Genomic DNA, 17,732 nt, shown 5'->3' with positions numbered 1-17,732 from the left:
TATATTTTCTTATCTAACCTCGTCTTAGGTTATCTGACTTATAGATGGTAAAGATAACATTTGACACTAATGGCAGCAGCTACCAGTTCTGCTAACAGGTCATGGCGGTCAACTTATTGTCCTCCTGTAGACTGTGATGCTGATGAAAGGCGTCAGTGGAGGATTAGGGAGCACATGGAAGCGAGTGAGAGTGTGGCCCTCTAGAGGGAGCGTGCCAGACAAGACGCTTTGCAGGTCTTTGAGCTGGTGACACACGACTGGGTAGCTGACTGACATCATCACTGGAGGAAGGGGGGGAAAGGGCATGCAGACATTCTGTGCAGATGTTCTCATGCAGGCCTCGTACATCGATACTATGCATGCCCTCAAAAATATTCTGCACGTGATACTCGGCCCGGAGACAGCAAAGACACAACACGTGCAAATGACTCATTATTAAGTTGATCAGGCGTCATAGATTTAGCTGGCAGCTGCTCACATGTTCTGATATGAGTCAATAGGGTGTATTAGAATCAAACATATTAATTAGGCTTCAACATATTTGTATTCTATGTTATCATTAGATATTATCATGTATTGACTGTAAAGTCTCTCAATCAAGTTTGTGTGATGCCTAAACAATGCACCTGTTGTACCAAGATACAGTAGTTTGGAATTGTCCAAAGTGGTAAAAATAAATAAAGAATAATCCTGTAACTGTTCAAATAATTAGGTTTGGTCTGTAAGCTGGCTGGCTCTTATGGTATTTACAGTGTACAGATATTGGCCACAAAGTATAGTATAATGCAAAAAGGCTAAAGAGGGCAATAAAACGGATTATTGATGACCCTAAGAATACATGTGTCAGATGTGTGGTCTTGAAGCCATATTGTGCAATGAGTATTATATCAAATGAAAGCTGGCGATGACATAGTTTCAGTGCCAAAAGAACACAACTGAAACGATTACCTATAATAAAAGAACAACTGAAAAACCTAACCGAAAAACATGTTGGTTTGTTTGGTGCCAAAAAGGCATAAGCAGCAGTGTTAAAAAAAAAGTAGCCATATGCCCTTTTGGTAGTGAGCATAGCATTGTGGGTAGAACATTCTTACCCATATGGTAGCCTAAATCTTTATTATAGTGATACATATAATTCATGTATACATTTGTAAAATATGAATAATTCTGTTGACATTCCAAATGATTTATAGAATGACCTTTATTACCGATTTGTAAATAATTAACTCCTGCAAGTTAATGATTAGAAAAATATTTTTAAATGTATATGTTACTATTGTACTACACTACAATACCTGTAGAGGATATGATTGCTGGTGGCGGTTACTACCATTATCAATACTACTATTGACTAACAGTATTTGCTGTGTATGTATATGTGCATGTATATGCGGGCGTATATATATGCATGTATATATTTTTTTATTTTTACGTATATATAGTTAATCAGTTTTTGTCCCTTTTTCTTTTTGTTCTGTCTTTCTATTTTTATCTCCATCTTACTTTTTATTTTTTCATTTTATTATCATTATTATTATTATTATTTTTTCCGTCTTCTGTGATTTTGTGTTATCCTATTGATTATATCAATTCTCAATTGTGTATATGTATGTGTGTGTATATATATATATATATATATATATATATATACTCTATCTCTACATCTATGTTTCTGGACGGGGGGGGGGGGGGCGGGGTAGAAAAAAGAAAAGAAAGAAGGAACTGTTTTTGACTGAAATGCTTGTCTGTAATAACCTGTAAAAAGGAATAAAAACAAAGTAAACACATACAATACCTGTAGTACCTACAGGAACAGGTTGCATCAACCAAAACAAATAAATTCAGCACCATGGACAGTAAACAAAAAAACAAAAACGAGGTGAGATTTCCATTTTCCTCCAGTTAGGACCCTTTAGGCCCAGTCGGTTAGTCAGTCACAATGTCTGATACACTGCCCATAATCGGCAATGGCACATTGCATATAACAAGATATATTGGTGAGTATCCATGTGTGATGGTCATTAGATAATAGACATAAAAAGATAGTTTTTTCTTTCTTTCTTTCTGCAGCATTCTTAATCAAATAGAAATGCAATTTTTCTTAAAGATATTGGAAATGTGTTAATAGAAGTTGCTATTTGATTCGCATTCGTCATATCATTCCGAGGTCACAGAATGTGCACCGGACTGAAAAATCACAATAGTATGTTTTCAATAACGTTAAACCTTCGCTGCTGTCCCACTCAGTACATCAGCATCCAGAGAGCCCCATGCCATGTAATCATGTCTTCTGGAACTCGAGCTGTCCCTCGACAGATCACTGTGGTCCCTCTCATTATCTTATCTCCCTTTGTAACCCGCTGTAATTCCCCTCGCTCATGATTGATGATGTCGCTGTCTGATTACACCAAGACAAAACCCCATTAAGATCACCTTTCCTTTCCCGGGGACAACTTCTCAAGGTCTACTGTAGAGGCTAGGGTTTATATGAACTACTTTAAAAGATGCTGTTTACCCTCCTTCATACACATGTTTATTTTCTACTCCCAATGAGCACCACTGTCACTGCATACTGGCAAGACAAGAACAGTGTACAATGGTAGTAATATTAGCCAGACTAATAGTCATGATATGAAATTTCCTTTAGAGAAAGAATATTATACTTTAGAAATACTGACAAGCTTGACTAAACTGAATAGCAATCATCTAGATGCACCTACTGTATAACATGGAGCAAAGTGGCTGTGACATGATGTGGCGCAAAGTGGCTGTGATAAGGACAAAAAGAAACATGGGAACAGTGGTATATAAATCATTCAAATCGCAGGCCCTTCGGCTGGAGATCAGGTCCCGGGCTTGTCTCGCACAAATCAGATAGGTAACCTGTGCTCTTTTGAAAAGAGACAGTGGGTCCCATCTCTCCGTGCACCAGGTGGGGACAGATGCCACATTATCGATGCCACGAGGGACAAAGCCAGCCCGGCACCCGATGCCCCCACACCGGCGTCTGGTTTCCGAGGCGACGACATGAGGCGGCCCTGGGTTGCTGCAGGACCGGCCTCATCTCTGACCTCAGTGAGCGCAGGTCGCTCAAAGAGTCACATTAAACTTTCAGAGGGTCCAAAGGTCCCCGTCAGGAGTGTTAACAACAGCATTGTCCCAGTCCTCCACTGACTCAAAGAGCCAGTGTAACAAGGCACCTATATATGCCCCCCCACCTCAAGGCCACGGTTGCCCCCCTGGGTCCACAGATAGAGTGACACAGTAAAAGTCCACCTAATGGTGTGTCTTTGTTTGTGTTTGTATAGTATATGAGAGAGACACACACACACACGTACAAGTACATAGAAATAGTATACGTTTTCTCATTTTTAATTGCACCTGATCAGATAAATTTGAGAGTTGGCATAATAGCAATAACACAGGAGATATTTTGCAAACAGTATATGTTTGTAGAAGCAGCAACTACTGTACTGAATCTGTGCAGCCTGCATTTTAAATCCTGTGTTGTAACTGGGGTATCAAGCTCTTTTGAGACAGCTCATAAACATTACAGATCCACAGCATTCAAAATGAATATCCATTACTGAATATCTCTCAGATTTTTTTTTTTTTTATGTTCTTGTCATTAATATTATGATTATTTATTTTAATATATAGTTTAGCTCTATTAACAAATACTACATTCACAAAAGGTTCAGCTATCGTGTACTATCACTTGTGGCCCCTCAACAGTGGAAGGTGTAAAGTTATAACATCCAAGGCCTTAAACAGAAGGTTGCATTGTCCCAGCATGAACTAATATTCCATTACGTAAATATCTGCTCACCTCAGTCTTCTAAATGTATGTTGTTGTTGTTTCTGCCATGTTTTACAGATCCTTTATTCTTTACAGAAAACAGATTATCCCCTTTTTGTTTTAAATCCACTTTTATTCAATGTACTGGCCTATAGGATACAATCTGCTGCAATTACTTTTGCCATGATTGTCAGGTTGCATCATTTATTTAAAAAAAAAATGTAGCAGCATAAAAACCACACCAGTGGCATCTGTTGCATGAACAGCCACTTCCTGCAGAGTAAAGCTGTAAAACAATAGACCTCCTACTGTTAGAACAAGGATGATTATCTGGGATTGTCAAAGATGCAATAATTCAATAACAAACTAATTTTGGAAAACAAAGAAACACCTGCTGCAGATTCTGTGAAATAATTCCAATGGCAACTGAGGTAGCAGGACATTTTGCAGATAAAATGAAGGATGACACAAATTGCAGTCTGACTAACTAAATTTGCAGACATACAATAAAATATTAACCAATACATTGTCTTTACACTTTCTCATCCACTGGCCCATTTGTAAAAAGAAAGTAGGATTTACCACCAACTCAAAGCGGAATGTAGACTACCTGCACAGTCTGACACAAATGTAATCTTACAAGCAGATAAAAGATAAGGCATATTAGCAGGAAGCTACAATTACCTTCTGCTGTATCATTCACTTCAGCCCACAGTCTGCAGCCTGAACCCCACTTTACAAACACGGTTACAAACAAACAATTTAACATAAAAGCACAAGTATCACCCGACAAACAAACATTACTTTGCTGCCCTCTAGTGGGTATTTGCAGAATTCATATCACGTGTTTCACAACAGTGCAATCTCTTATGTTGGACTATCTGAGTCAGAAGAGCCTCAGAAGAAGCCTAATTTGAGGTCAAGAATAGAATTATGGTGACATTTTCCTGCGATTGCATTTCTAGACCGACAACAAATTTACTAGACTGACTGATATGACACGTATGAGACGCGACTCTTTCAGTGGTCTTCACCCTTTCCTGGGGTTCAACAAATGCTCAATATTATAATGAAAGTACAGTAAGCCATACAAATCCTGCAATTATTAATTTACATGAATGATTGAGGATTTTAGGCAACACATACAGTAGTTAAAAAAAGATATGGCAGGATATAAACGGCAGGCAAAAGTGGAAAAAAATAAACAATGGATGCAGAAGACGCGGTAGAACTGTGAAATGCTTCGGCAGCAGCACCCCCACCAAAAATAGGTTCTATTGATAACTACCTTTATATTCAAGTTCATTGGAGGCACAAAAATCTAAATAATGATTTATTTTAGTCCAATGGAAAATGAGTCCGGAGGGACCGAAACATTGCCTTATTTGACGCCTGGTTTCGGCCTCAGGCATCAATGGGGAAAATAATAAAAAATAACAGAATAAGGCTAAATTAAAATAGCGATGAATGATGTGTGTGCATTTGGTAGGGTTGCAAAGCATCTGAAAATTCACAGAAAGAAATCACAGAAATCTTCTGGGAATTCCCTTCCCGGAAAATTGCGGGAATGGAATTAAGTCTTGGATTTTGGGAATGTACACAATTTCATTATAATTTAATAAAATTGACATTAAAAAAAAATCGAAATCACATGATGTACTACAAACTAATCAGTATGCTATTTTCAGCATACTATTGAGTGCATACTAAATTGTTTCACTTCAGACATACTACAGAATGTTAAGATAGTACCCCATCTGGTGACCGAGGAGAGGCACTACACACTAAACCCTTGCCACTGCGGGATACAGTATACACAGTATAGCACCGTAGTGTCAAAACATATTTTTGAACAAATCTGTTTGGGAACACTCATATCAAGGCACGCATCAGGCTGACCAATGAGTTTAAAAAAAATGTTGGCCATTCGGGCAAACTTGAGACTTTTTGAGCCATCCTCAACAAGTGTGCATGGTGAAGATGCTGATTGTCAACATGACACATGAGTCAGACTCATGCCTCATCTTCACTATCATCATGGCGGATATCGTGGCCTGGGGCAGTAGTTTCAGGTAATGTTTTTGTAGTTTATTGTAAAATGAGTCAAATATCAATGAGTCGAATATCAATTAATAAGGCATCCGTGTCTGACACCACAGAAGGCCATGCAGAGGATATTGAGGCTTCAGAATCCTTTTTTCTTTTTTTTACATTCCCAGAATTTTGCAACCCTACCTGTTTGTTTCATTCCTTGTGCTCCTCTTTGAATCCACGTAGAAAGAGGTACGTGAACACTGTTATGTTTATAACAAACTGGACGAAGCCAAAGGAGGAAAAGCCATAGTTTTCATACATGAAGCCACCGAGCGTTGGTCCAATGGTACGAAGCAGAGACTGCTCAGAGGCACACAGTCCCAACATCGTTCCTGTGTGCAGGAGAAACCGGGTTAGACAATTAATTACACAAATCATTTTATATATACATACGTAAGTATGTATCTACTGCATCACAAATCGTAATTTCTTAATTGTCTGTCATAAGGGAAGGTGGATCTGCACACTTGGATCATAATAATGTGAGGTCGCTCACATCTAGGCCTGCCCGCGGCCGCCGGCCAATCATCCTTAAGCTAATTCTAATAAGATAAAGCCAAACATTTGGTCAGAGACTACCTTCAACAGGACAGAGCATACTTAATTGTCTATGTAAAAATATAAACTTATATACTTCATTGACCGGTGTAGCCCAGGTGTTTATACCGGACCCGTTCCACCAAAAATAGCTGATCTACAAGCTCACAATGTGTTGTGTTGTGCATAGATCTGCTACTCTCACTGAATGATTGCCCCAAAGAGGGACGCTAGGGTTCATAAACCCTCTCCCTCCTCAGGATACCCCTAATGCAATTTTGCAATTCGAAATTCCGCTGACAATGGACATTGACAGCTAAATGAATCCAGTCTATGTGAATAGATCCTTGTAGGTTCTCTCCAGAAGCAAACAGATACATGTTGTGTTTATCACAGCCCACAGTAACATACTGTACAATAACCTCACATAGCTGCATCGATTCTCATCACAAGAACACATGACAAAGCCCTGCAACTACAAATTGCAAAATTCCAAATATTTCAATTGTAGCATGTTTCCCCCAATGATGGCAACAGACAGAATGTCCACATCAATCATTTTTTTATCAGTGTTTCAATTTATACAATGGTTCTCAAAAGGTATAGATTTTACACAGTGTTTACACTGCTTCTCCGTAGTTTTGGCCCGTGTTCAAGGGTGTGTTCTGTGTTGAGGCGGAGTGCCACACATGTGCAGCCTGGCTCACTAATCTGTATAAGATGGCTGCCGATGTCTTTAAAAGGGTAAGGTTTGTGTGAGCTTCATCTGTTGTTGCAAGGTTATGAAAATACAGAAAGGACACGTTCTACACCATAACATGCGTTTGCTCCATAGTTGCACTGGTAGGCAAACCGGAGCCGGAGGTTTGATGGAATGTTTTGACGTCAATGAAAGCCGGATGGACGAGCTTATGAATGATGGCGACCTTTGTCAGAGAATGTGTCAAGACATATCACACATTATGTTCGGATCTCGTTTTTTAGATGTGCAGACTATATTATCTTAGTACGTTTTTGATTGGGCAATATGGGCTGTCAAAACATGAGAATTGATTGACATTGTCATTAATTCACAGTCTAGTGATGGGAGCCCATACTTTGCCCTGACACCAATACAGTTATATAGTGTGCACAACGAGAAATCAGAAAAAATGTACAGTATGATATCTCCTGTTATTTTCCTGAACCCGCTTATTTTTTAAAAGGTTGCAAATCTTGCAGTCTTTCTTATCGTTTATTCATAAGCTTGTCCAACCGACTCTCATTGACTTCAAAACATTCCATCAAATGTCTGGGTCCAGTTTGCCTGTGAGTGCGTCAAAACTGCAAGCTGGAATTGACAGACAAAGAATGTGATGTCCTTCGCTTTCTCCCACAGCTTTGTTTTGTTTCAAGGTCTGTTTCTAACAAATGGGGGCTCGTCTTTAATGAAGTGTATGGACCTTTATTATGGTATTTCCTAGACTCATTGTTTTTTTTGCCTGATTTTCTAGTCTAGTGTTGGGGTGTTTTTGTTTGTAATCAGTTGTATTGGCACAAGCAAATAATCAGGCACTAAGGTAAGTTCCACAAACAAAACTGACAAAACTGGTTACAAATTATTTGGGTGTTCAGTGTCCCAAAGAGAGAGCAAGGGAGATATCTGTGGAGGCTGAGTTTAACCAACTGTTTGTTCCTGGGGCAAGGCATAAGGGTGTTACCTGATAGCCACATTTCCCGCATTATTAGCCAAGCCATTGAGTCTTGGGCATACCTCCATGGCTGTCTATGTAACTAACATCATTGCGTGTCTTTACTTGGTCATTGGGTTTGTGTGGTCTTTACACACAGGGAGAATTTATTTTGGTATTTATTTTTGATTAATTATTATGCGGAGATAAAGCAGTGTGATTTTCTTCCAAAATGAGGTTGATTATTCAGCAAATAAAATCATCAACCTGTATGAATGAGCGAGGCATAATATTCACAGATGCATTTTTTGGGATTGTTTATTCGTGTGTAAGGACCTTTTAGGTGTTAAATACGCCAGAGTCTGGAATTTATAGATCCAGGTTGCTTCTTGTTTCAATAATAGCTTATCAATGTGACCCCTCATCTGGCTAATGAAGCTTTTTCTATCTAATAACACAGTGAAGAGAAAGGATGCTTGGCTTCTATAAAGGGTGCAGCAACCGGGTACAGTGGTTTTGAACTTGTATCTTACCAGTATCAGAAGGAGGAACACCCTTGGTGAGCATGCTGTCAGTGACCACGTTGAACACAATCAACGACAACATCATTGGTATGGATATGAGGCAGAACTGGAAGACACTTTGCACAAAAGCCTGACAGGAGGGAGAAATGAAAAGCAATACATTTAGCAAAATCTCAGATTAACAGATTATACCTACAACAGCATATCAAAATGTGTATGTGTGTCTAGTAGTAGTATAAATAATAATAATGTAGTACCTTTCAAAATAGAGGACATAACATGATTGTGTGTGTGTGTGTGTGTGTGTGTGTGTGTACACGTGTAGTACTGTACCTGCACCAGTCCCACCGCAGATGAGAGGCCGATGGAGAACAGCAGCAGTGTCCACTCATTGTATCTGCTTGTAAGACGACCAACCACTCCTCCCTGAATGAACTGAACACAATACATAGAATTATCAGAATGTACTGTATAGTTTACCTCTAAACATCTAACCACTCTCTTTTTGTATTTGTTACATCTCCTTACATAGGTAACATCATCCTCCACATTGTAGAAACAAAGAAAATGTAAGAATACAAAATAAAGTAGCAAAATATCCATATATATAAATTATATAGAAAAATCATAGCCCTTTTATTTAAATTGGGCTTTCAAAGTGTCTTAGATGTCCCTTGAAAAAGGAGCCATTTATAATTGAGAAAAGTCTACATTTTCCTAACATTTTAATTTAATTTTAAATATCAAAGCTTAAACAATTGAAAAATATTGTTCCACTTACCATTTGTAATATGCCAAAGTAGGCTAGCAAATATCCATTCTGTTGAGATTTCAGTTCAAAGACGTTTATTGCAATTATGGAGAACATGACTTGAAAAATACCTAAGAAGAGAGATAACAGAAGAATGTTTGTTCTTTTTTAGTTTCCAGGTATATCAGGAATTGTTACAATAGTTCTTTGCCTTCGATTCTACACACATACAGGCATTTGGGGGAGTGGCCGAGTCCAGTGGCCGAGTGCAAACAACACAATGAGTTTTGTTAGAGAGATTGTATACTGTACAGTGATGTACGTTTCTGTACTAGTGCAAAACTATGAATAAGTATCGTACCAGTGTGGATGAAAAATTAAGACAGGATGTCCAAATATTTGTTTTTCAAGCTCCTGAGCCACAAAAAGGAGACAAATCCAAGTAACTCATATTATTATTTAAATATAATTTCCTGTAAAACCCACCTGCAGGAAGGCCTGAGATTGACTTCACAAGGAATGTTCTAGCCACATTAGGATACTTCATTAGTCTTGTGATTTCCCCCAGATCGAACACTGACTTGGCATTTTTTTCTCCTGCAGTGGATTTAACTGTCAAGAACAAATAAGTTGCATAAGTTAATCAATTGTAGGTTTTTGTTGTTGTTTTCACCAAGACATTTGGAGCTTGCTAAGAATGTATCGGGTTTGAAAAACAAGGCTCACAATTTGCCACAAATCTATTGAACAAGAAAATACAATTTAGCAATTGTCACTCTCTCACCACTATACCTAGTAGAGATAAAGTACAGTGAGCAGTCCAATCCAATCCCCTTTAGAGTTTTCTCATTGTTGGGTTACTATAGTAAGCATATAATAACTCACAGTAACGAATAAAACAAAATACATTTGTTATTCCTTAAGCTCATGGCATGGCCATGTTGTGTGATGTAGCAGCCAAAACTGTGCCTTACTCTCTGTGCTGTTCTGTTGAGCTTGTAATTTAGTGCTTTTTGGAATAAAATTTAGAACCAGCAGTAAATTGACGAGACTCCCAACAACACCAACACTTGAAGCAAACTTCTCCCTGGGAAAGTTCAATCAAAATTACATATACGAGAAAGAGAAGGTGGGAAAAATCAGTCATAAGAAAAGGACAATTTTGTCACACAAACTAGAGGGAGCATAAACATGAAAACAAACTAAACAGATTTTAATCTCTCTGAATAGACCAACGATTCTAAACGGCATTGTATAAAGTTCCTTTACATTCTAACAGTTGTTAGATTGCAAAGATATTTGAAGTGGAATAAAAAAACGTGTCCAATACTCACCCATAATGAGTTGTGATAGTACCACCTAATGTGGAGCCAGTGATCATACCAATACCAAAACACAGGCCAATTTTGGCCAACGCATTTGCCCGGTTTGCAGGCTCTGTGAGGTCAGCCACTACCATTTGAGCACCTGGAACAGGGAGATAGAATGTAGGCAATTGTACATGGAATGGCATTTCAAAATGTCCAATTACAATCAAACTTTATGTTTTCGCTTATATGATGTGCACTAGCAACTTTTGAAGAGAAAGGAGAAGAAATGTCCACCACGATCCTCAATCACAAGGACTGCACCTACAAAACAGTGAGTACGTGGGTGTATTATTAATGAAAGATGCAGGGGTGGGAACTTGGAAGTAGAGATGCACGAATCAGTAGCGTATCGAAATCAGCCATAAAAATGCCTTTTCGGTATCGAATCGATCTCAAAATAATAATGTGACCGACCGTCAATGGCTTTGTACTCGCAGAGCAGCCAGTCTGCCGGTCTCTTTAACCCAGTTAGACCTGGTGCTACAGCTACCTATACGTTGTTTTACCTTTAATGCTGGCTGCGCCCTCTGTGTCACATACACCTCTGTGTCTCATATAGCAACATTTTATAATAAAAAAAAATGTTTGAAGGTTTTCAGAGAAACCTTAGCTTAGGTTTTAGGAGGCGTTTTTAGAATCGGCCTCAGGAGCATCAGCTGTTAGTGGGGAGGGGCCGAGGGGGCTTACCATCTACTTTCACCAGCAAAACAAAAATGTTAAAATTCAGCAATGAGTTCAATATAAATAGAATAATGTAATATATCGGTATCGGAATGGGTATCGTCCAATATGACTATAGTAAATAATCGGATATCGGTCATAATTTCAACATTGTGCATCTCTTGTGGAAATACTGGCGAGCTATCCATCCATCTTCAACCGTTTATCCGTAGTCGGGTCGTGGGGGCAACAGCTCCACCAGAGAGCTCCAGACTTCCCTCTCCAACATTAGTGACTTCCTCCTGGGGGATCCCGAGACGTTCCAAGGCCAGTGAGTTGATGCGTTTCCTCCAACTGCGCCTTGGTCTGCCCCGGGGTCTCCTCCCAGTGGGTCGTGCCTCGAGGACCTCCCTAGGGAGACGCCCGAGAGGCATCCTAACCAGATGCCCGAACCACCTAAACTGGCTCCTTTCCAGGCGAAGAAGCAGCAACTCTACTCAGAGTCTCTCTCGCGTGACTGAACTTCTCAACCTATCTCTAAGGGAGATGCCAGCCACCCGTCGAAGAAAACTCATTTCAGCCACTTGTATTCGCGACCTTATTCTTTCGGTCATGACCCACACTTCTTGACCATAGGTGAGAGTAGGAACGAAGATTGGTCGGTAGACTGGCGAGCTAGTTACGGTAAACGTATTGATTGATGTAGTTAAATGATTGAGATAATTGGAGACGCCACTGGAGGGCTTGTCCGAGGACGGCATACTGTAGCATTGTAGCAAAGACACCTGTCTGATTACAGATGCGACATGTACAATTTCAGACTGGCCATCAAGCCACTGAAGCCAGTCTATACAATCTGTCTATACATACACTATAGACAGACAACTCCTGTCCAGTTATCCAGGGTATCTTGCGCTGTTCAATTGGGTATCTTGTGCTATCCAACTAGGTATCTTGTGCTGCCAAAATGGGTATGTTGCACTGTCCAACGGCTCCAACCGAATAGGTGGTGTCTTGAAACTGCACAGGTGGTGCCTGTAACTGTATAGTTGGTGTTTTGTAACTATAATAGTTTATGTGATGAGAAAAACAAAAAGGTGTTGTCTTATACTTGGACCGGTGATGTCTTGTTCACCGGACAGGTGGTGTACTGTATATAACTGGACTAGAGATGTCTGATATTATCGGCCGATAAATGCATAAAAATGTAATATCGGACAATATCGGTATTGATTTTTGTATTTATAGATAGTTAGTTAAACACACTTACCAGGTAAACCATGCATGAAGATTGCAGGAAGTTTCTGGATGAATAGCATGATAGGACTATCTGCTATTACTAGTAACGCAAAAAACACAGTGTTTGCAACACAGGATAACGTCAATGCTGTCCGTGCCCCAAAAATGTCTGCAAATCTGCAAAACACAAAATAAAAATGCAGATTTTTCCAGACAGCATCCTCCATCTATCACTTGTAGATGACTTTTAGTGTAGATTTACATGAAGATATACATTTATATTAGGGCTGCAACTAACGATTATTTTCATAATCGATTCATCGGCCGATTATTTAAACGATGAATCGATGAATCGGATTATGGCACTAATTTAGCTATCACCTTGAAAATATATTTTTGGCTATTTTAGACATGTTATTTGTCTAAAAAATAACACTCATCTTTTACTTTCTCTAATAACAACCTAAAACATGAACCTTGGTTGAAAAAAACTAAAGTTGTCCTTTAACACTGGAATTATGGTTAAGTGGGAAAACACCCATGATTAGTTGCAAAAAACCCTCCAGCGATTAGTTGCCGATTTGATTAATCAATTACTAAATGAGTTGACAACTAATTGAATAATCGATTTGATTACGATTAATCGTTGCAGCCTTAATTTATATACTATAGATATATAGATCTATAGATAGATATATCTTAACAACCACATTTTACTCACCTTCCAAAAATTGGACCCCCAAGCAGTTGAATTACACCAACCAAGGTTTGCAAATAACCAAACCACAAAGTATCAAAGCCAAGTCGTTTGGCCAAATACTGTTAAAGAAGAGAGTAATTTGTTAATGAGATGCACAGGTTAGTTCTCATTTTCTAAACTTACAATATTAACCCATTCAGGACAGGAACCCCATTTGGTGTTTTAAGCATTATGTTATACTTTAGCTATTAAAAAATAGCAGATCTACAAGCTCATAGTGCTACAAGCTTGTAGATCTGCTATTTTTGAAAAATCGTGAAAATGTGGCAGAAAACTTTGAATATATATTATTTCAGAGGGAACGTTTTTAACTCAAATCTTTGCTTCTGGGGGGGTCCCTGACTGCCTGGAACAACATATTTTAAGATGGGGGTCAGCGGCCAATTACATATGGGGCCGGGCCTTGACATGAAAATGTTTGAGAACGACTGACATAGAAACATAGGTTGTTCAGAAAATTGTCAGGATTTAGAAGCCTTTTTTTTTATCAGCCTCAGATGCAGATCTAAATGGGTAAGCCTCATAATCCTAGCAACCCTATGCTCTTCAACTCAACCAGATGCTCTTCAACACCATCAGTGCACAGGTGTGCAGAAAACTAGATTAGATTTGATTCATTATTGAATACTTTATTAACAGGTTTGTTAATAGTACAGATTAAAAAAAGACACAGGGGGCTTGTTTCCATTGTGGTCCATTGTACAACTCAATCAGTAATACATACTACATACCATACAATACAATATTAGTAGAAAACTCAGTAGCATCAACATGTATGTTTTAATACAGAGAAAGGAAGGGAGGGGTCAGAGAATGCCAGATTTACGCTGAGGAAGGCCTACGGACCGAAACGTCCGTATGTTTGCTTGCTGCTGGGGGGACGCTGAAAAATAAAAACAAGAATCCTACTGGATACAACGTGAGTGCTAGTATTCTTTTCTATGGACTGTATCTACCTGAACCGTGCACCCGAGACTTTATTACTTTGAAGTTTGAACTACTCAACTGAGTGCTTGCTCTCCTCCTGTCTTCAAGTCAGAGAATGCCATGCCACTACCAAGGATTTAAACTATGCCCACTTGTATTTTGAGGAGAGTAGTTTAGTTTTGAGTTTGGGCAGGGAGTCGACATCTTTAATGGGTAGGTCATTCCTACCAAAGGGGTGAGGCCTAAAGTCTTAATACTTTTCTGCCATTATTTGCTTAGCACAGTAGAGTGACAGGAAACGGGGAGAGAGAGACAGAGACAGCCTGGGCACACCTAAGATTCCATGCACGGCCAAAGGAAGCTGTCTGCCGGCCTGCCGGGGTCTCTTCCGGGTTTTTAGCAAGGAAGCTTTGAGAAGGAACAGAAGTGGTCACGTGACTGGGCTGCGCCATGACACTTTCATGGACGCTTTCATGGGAGCCAAACTTCGGAGCCAGAAACGATACCTGCTGCTGTTTAGATCCTCAGATAAAATGATATACTGTGCACTCTGTGCACATCGAAAAGTAAGTGATTAGAAAACAACCTGTGATATGTCTTCTTTTATATTCCTGAACCGATTATATGACAAAGGTCTCAATTGTTCTTAAATAATGTTTGTTATGAGCTGGTCCAGCCGGCTCCATTCACTGCCATGTATTCATTGCACTTCCGGTGTGAGTTTGGCTCCCATGAAAGTGTCATGGCGCAGCCCAGTCACGTGACCCCTTCTCTTCATTCTCCAAGCTTCCTTGGTTTTTAGACGGCTGGTGGATGGAAATGAAGCTCCACCCACACGGCAGAATGCCGCTGGGGCAAGCTTTTCCGGGAATCTGGCCGACACGGCAATCCACCAGCTGTCTAAAAATCCGGAAGAGACCCCGGCAGACAGCTTCCTTTGGCCGCGCATGGAATCTTAGGTGTGCCCAGACCCAGAGTGGTAAAGGTTGTCGGGCTCGGGAATCAATCCTGCACATTAGAGCCTATAATGTGGTATGCGCATTGGCCACTAGGCCATCTGAGACTGCGCCCCTAAATAGTTTGTTCTGAGAGATCTGTAGTTTTGATTTTAGTGCCATTGAGATGTTAGTGAACCATGAGGTGCAAGCATAGATTAGATTTGAATGCCTGTCTTCTCCAGTCAGTGTCATCTGTTTTAGTGCCCAGTTTTACTCAGAGCCAACTTTGTTTTAGTGCCCTGCCTCCCATACCGTTGTATTCCATGGTGAATGTCCCGATACCGAGAGCATTGTCAGTCAACAACTCTCAGCCAGTCTCTTGCAAAGTTCATATTATATCATACTTATTACTGTGTGTTTAGTTTAACCTTTGGACAAGTTGGGTATCTTTCAAAACCGCTCTAAGAGAGCACTTTACAGGTGGCTGCAATTTGGAACTGGCCCAGGTAAAGGTCATTTTTGTCACATGTCGCACTCAGTCTCAGGCAATAATGGTCAATGAGCAATGTTAATATTGCCTAGTTATACATTTAGGGGCCTATAAGTTTAATATAGCCTGCCTACTGTAATAACTTTGTATCTATCGGGCCATAATTATTATTTACAAAAATAGGGACACCAAATTGAAAGTGGTTATAGAATTTGCCTCTGTATTCACAGGGGTGACTGTGGCTCAAGAGGTAGAGCAGGTCATCCAATGATCCATGGGTCGGCGGATCGAATCCCCTGCAATCGGTGTATAAATGTGTGTGTGAATGGGTGAATGTAATGCACAATCTATGTAAAGCGCCTTGGATAAAGGCGCTATATAAATGCACCATTTACCATTTACCATATGTTGTTAAAAGTAGCCTCCTGACATGGTAAACCCTAAAAAATAATAATTCATAACTTGTAAAGAAGCGTAGGCGCTGCGTAGCCTATAGGCCTACACCTATTATTAATAATAATAATGTTGTGGTGGTTTGTCACAAAATACCAAGGGCAAGGCACACTTCCAGTTAGAGGTTTAAGTTGTAACTTGTAGACAATTTAATTATATCGATTTATTTCAACCTGCTATTTCCCAATTTCCGTATCAACAAACAATTTAAAGGTAGATCGTTCCACTTCCAACTAGATGTTTTGCTGGTGGTCGGAAAGGAAACGCGCCGTTTTGAATCTGGCACAGCTCTGACAGTAGCCCCTTTCGGGACCTTTTCTGTATAAGAAATGTGCCCCTGTGAGGTTCCAATTCCAAACGGGGCTATCAAAAAACCCTACTACTACACATGCCAAGCTAAACATGATAACACCTCGACTTACTTACTTTACTTTCTACTTACTATCTTTTTACATTTTATTGTTTAAGGGGGAAAAAAGAAAAGAAAAAAGAATACGAAAATACACCGTTTCGCCCAACAACACCCCAAGGCGTTGATTTGACATGAGCGGTTGCGGGTTCACCACAGGGGTTCACTTACAGGAGTCACGGACATCTGCAGAAACATCCATGCCACATCCAGGGTGGCGAAGACATAAGTGGCGTAAATGACTCTCGATCGACTGAAGTCCGTGGTGGTGGTCTGCGGACCTTTTCCGGACATATTTCCCCTCACAGCTGTGCTCACCGATCGTGGCGATGTAAGAAAGGAAATTCTAATAACCCCCCCCAACGAGATCAAATCTTAATAGGTATTTCCAAAGAAAGAAGTATAGACATGGACATGCCTTGATGAACTTTCGCATCCATCCAAAAAGTACGGTGCACTGCACTTTGATATTAGTTTAATAAGGGGGCGTTACCTAGGGCTCTGGTGCAGTTTGCCATGCCATGCTTTGTGAGAGAAACAAGCAACCAGGTCTATGAAAACTAGCCCAAAATAAGCAAGCCCTTCGCCCTTTTTTAACTGTTTTTTTTTGCGGCTTCCGCCTTTATTTTATTTTTTATAGAGGGACATACAGTAGGCTGACAGGAAATTGGGAGAGAGATGGGGGAGTGACATGCAGTAAAGGCCGTCGGGATCGGGAGTCGAACCCGCAGCACATTGCCAGACTGGATTACCAGCCAAGGTGCCTGGACCGTTGAGCCACGGCCCAGGCAGCCCTTTGCCCTTTATCTAAATATGTTGTGACCGTAAATCGCAGATTACTATGAAATCTTGCAAAACCTGTCAGTCAGTCAGTCCGTCCGTCTGTCCGTTACGGCGGTCACGCCACCATATATGGCCATCAGTCCGTTGAGGCGTGACTTTAATGGAGACACCCATATATGAAGATCACAACACTGAACTCATCAGACCCCATGGATAGCCATACATGGAGAAGACTGGATCATCACCTACTCACCCTGGGCAAGACCTACGCTGTAAAGGCTATCATTTGTTTGGGCGGAAGTTGCAGGATTTTAGCGGAAGTATCGCC

General features: G+C 40.1%; 1 protein-coding gene across 1 annotated transcript; it reads right to left on the bottom strand.

Annotated features, from left to right (window-relative positions):
- Nucleotides 1–4,014: 4,014 nt before the first annotated feature.
- Nucleotides 4,015–17,072, bottom strand: slc67a1 (solute carrier family 67 member 1). The gene is made up of 10 exons (XM_079497183.1): nt 16,793–17,072; nt 13,366–13,463; nt 12,676–12,821; nt 10,710–10,842; nt 10,350–10,462; nt 9,862–9,987; nt 9,406–9,506; nt 8,958–9,059; nt 8,634–8,754; nt 4,015–6,225 (listed from the first exon to the last, which is right to left on the bottom strand). The coding sequence occupies exons 1-10, from the start codon at nt 16,913–16,915 to the stop codon at nt 6,044–6,046; spliced, it is 1,245 nt and encodes a 414-aa protein (XP_079353309.1). The 5' UTR covers nt 16,916–17,072; the 3' UTR covers nt 4,015–6,043.
- Nucleotides 17,073–17,732: the final 660 nt, after the last annotated feature.

Source organism: Electrona antarctica, assembly GCF_951216825.1.
Source record: "Electrona antarctica genome assembly, chromosome: 3".
In the NCBI taxonomy this organism is placed as follows: domain Eukaryota; kingdom Metazoa; phylum Chordata; class Actinopteri; order Myctophiformes; family Myctophidae; genus Electrona; species Electrona antarctica.
The sequence above is the reverse complement of the archived record's forward strand: the minus strand, read 5'-3'. Positions and strand labels throughout refer to the sequence as shown.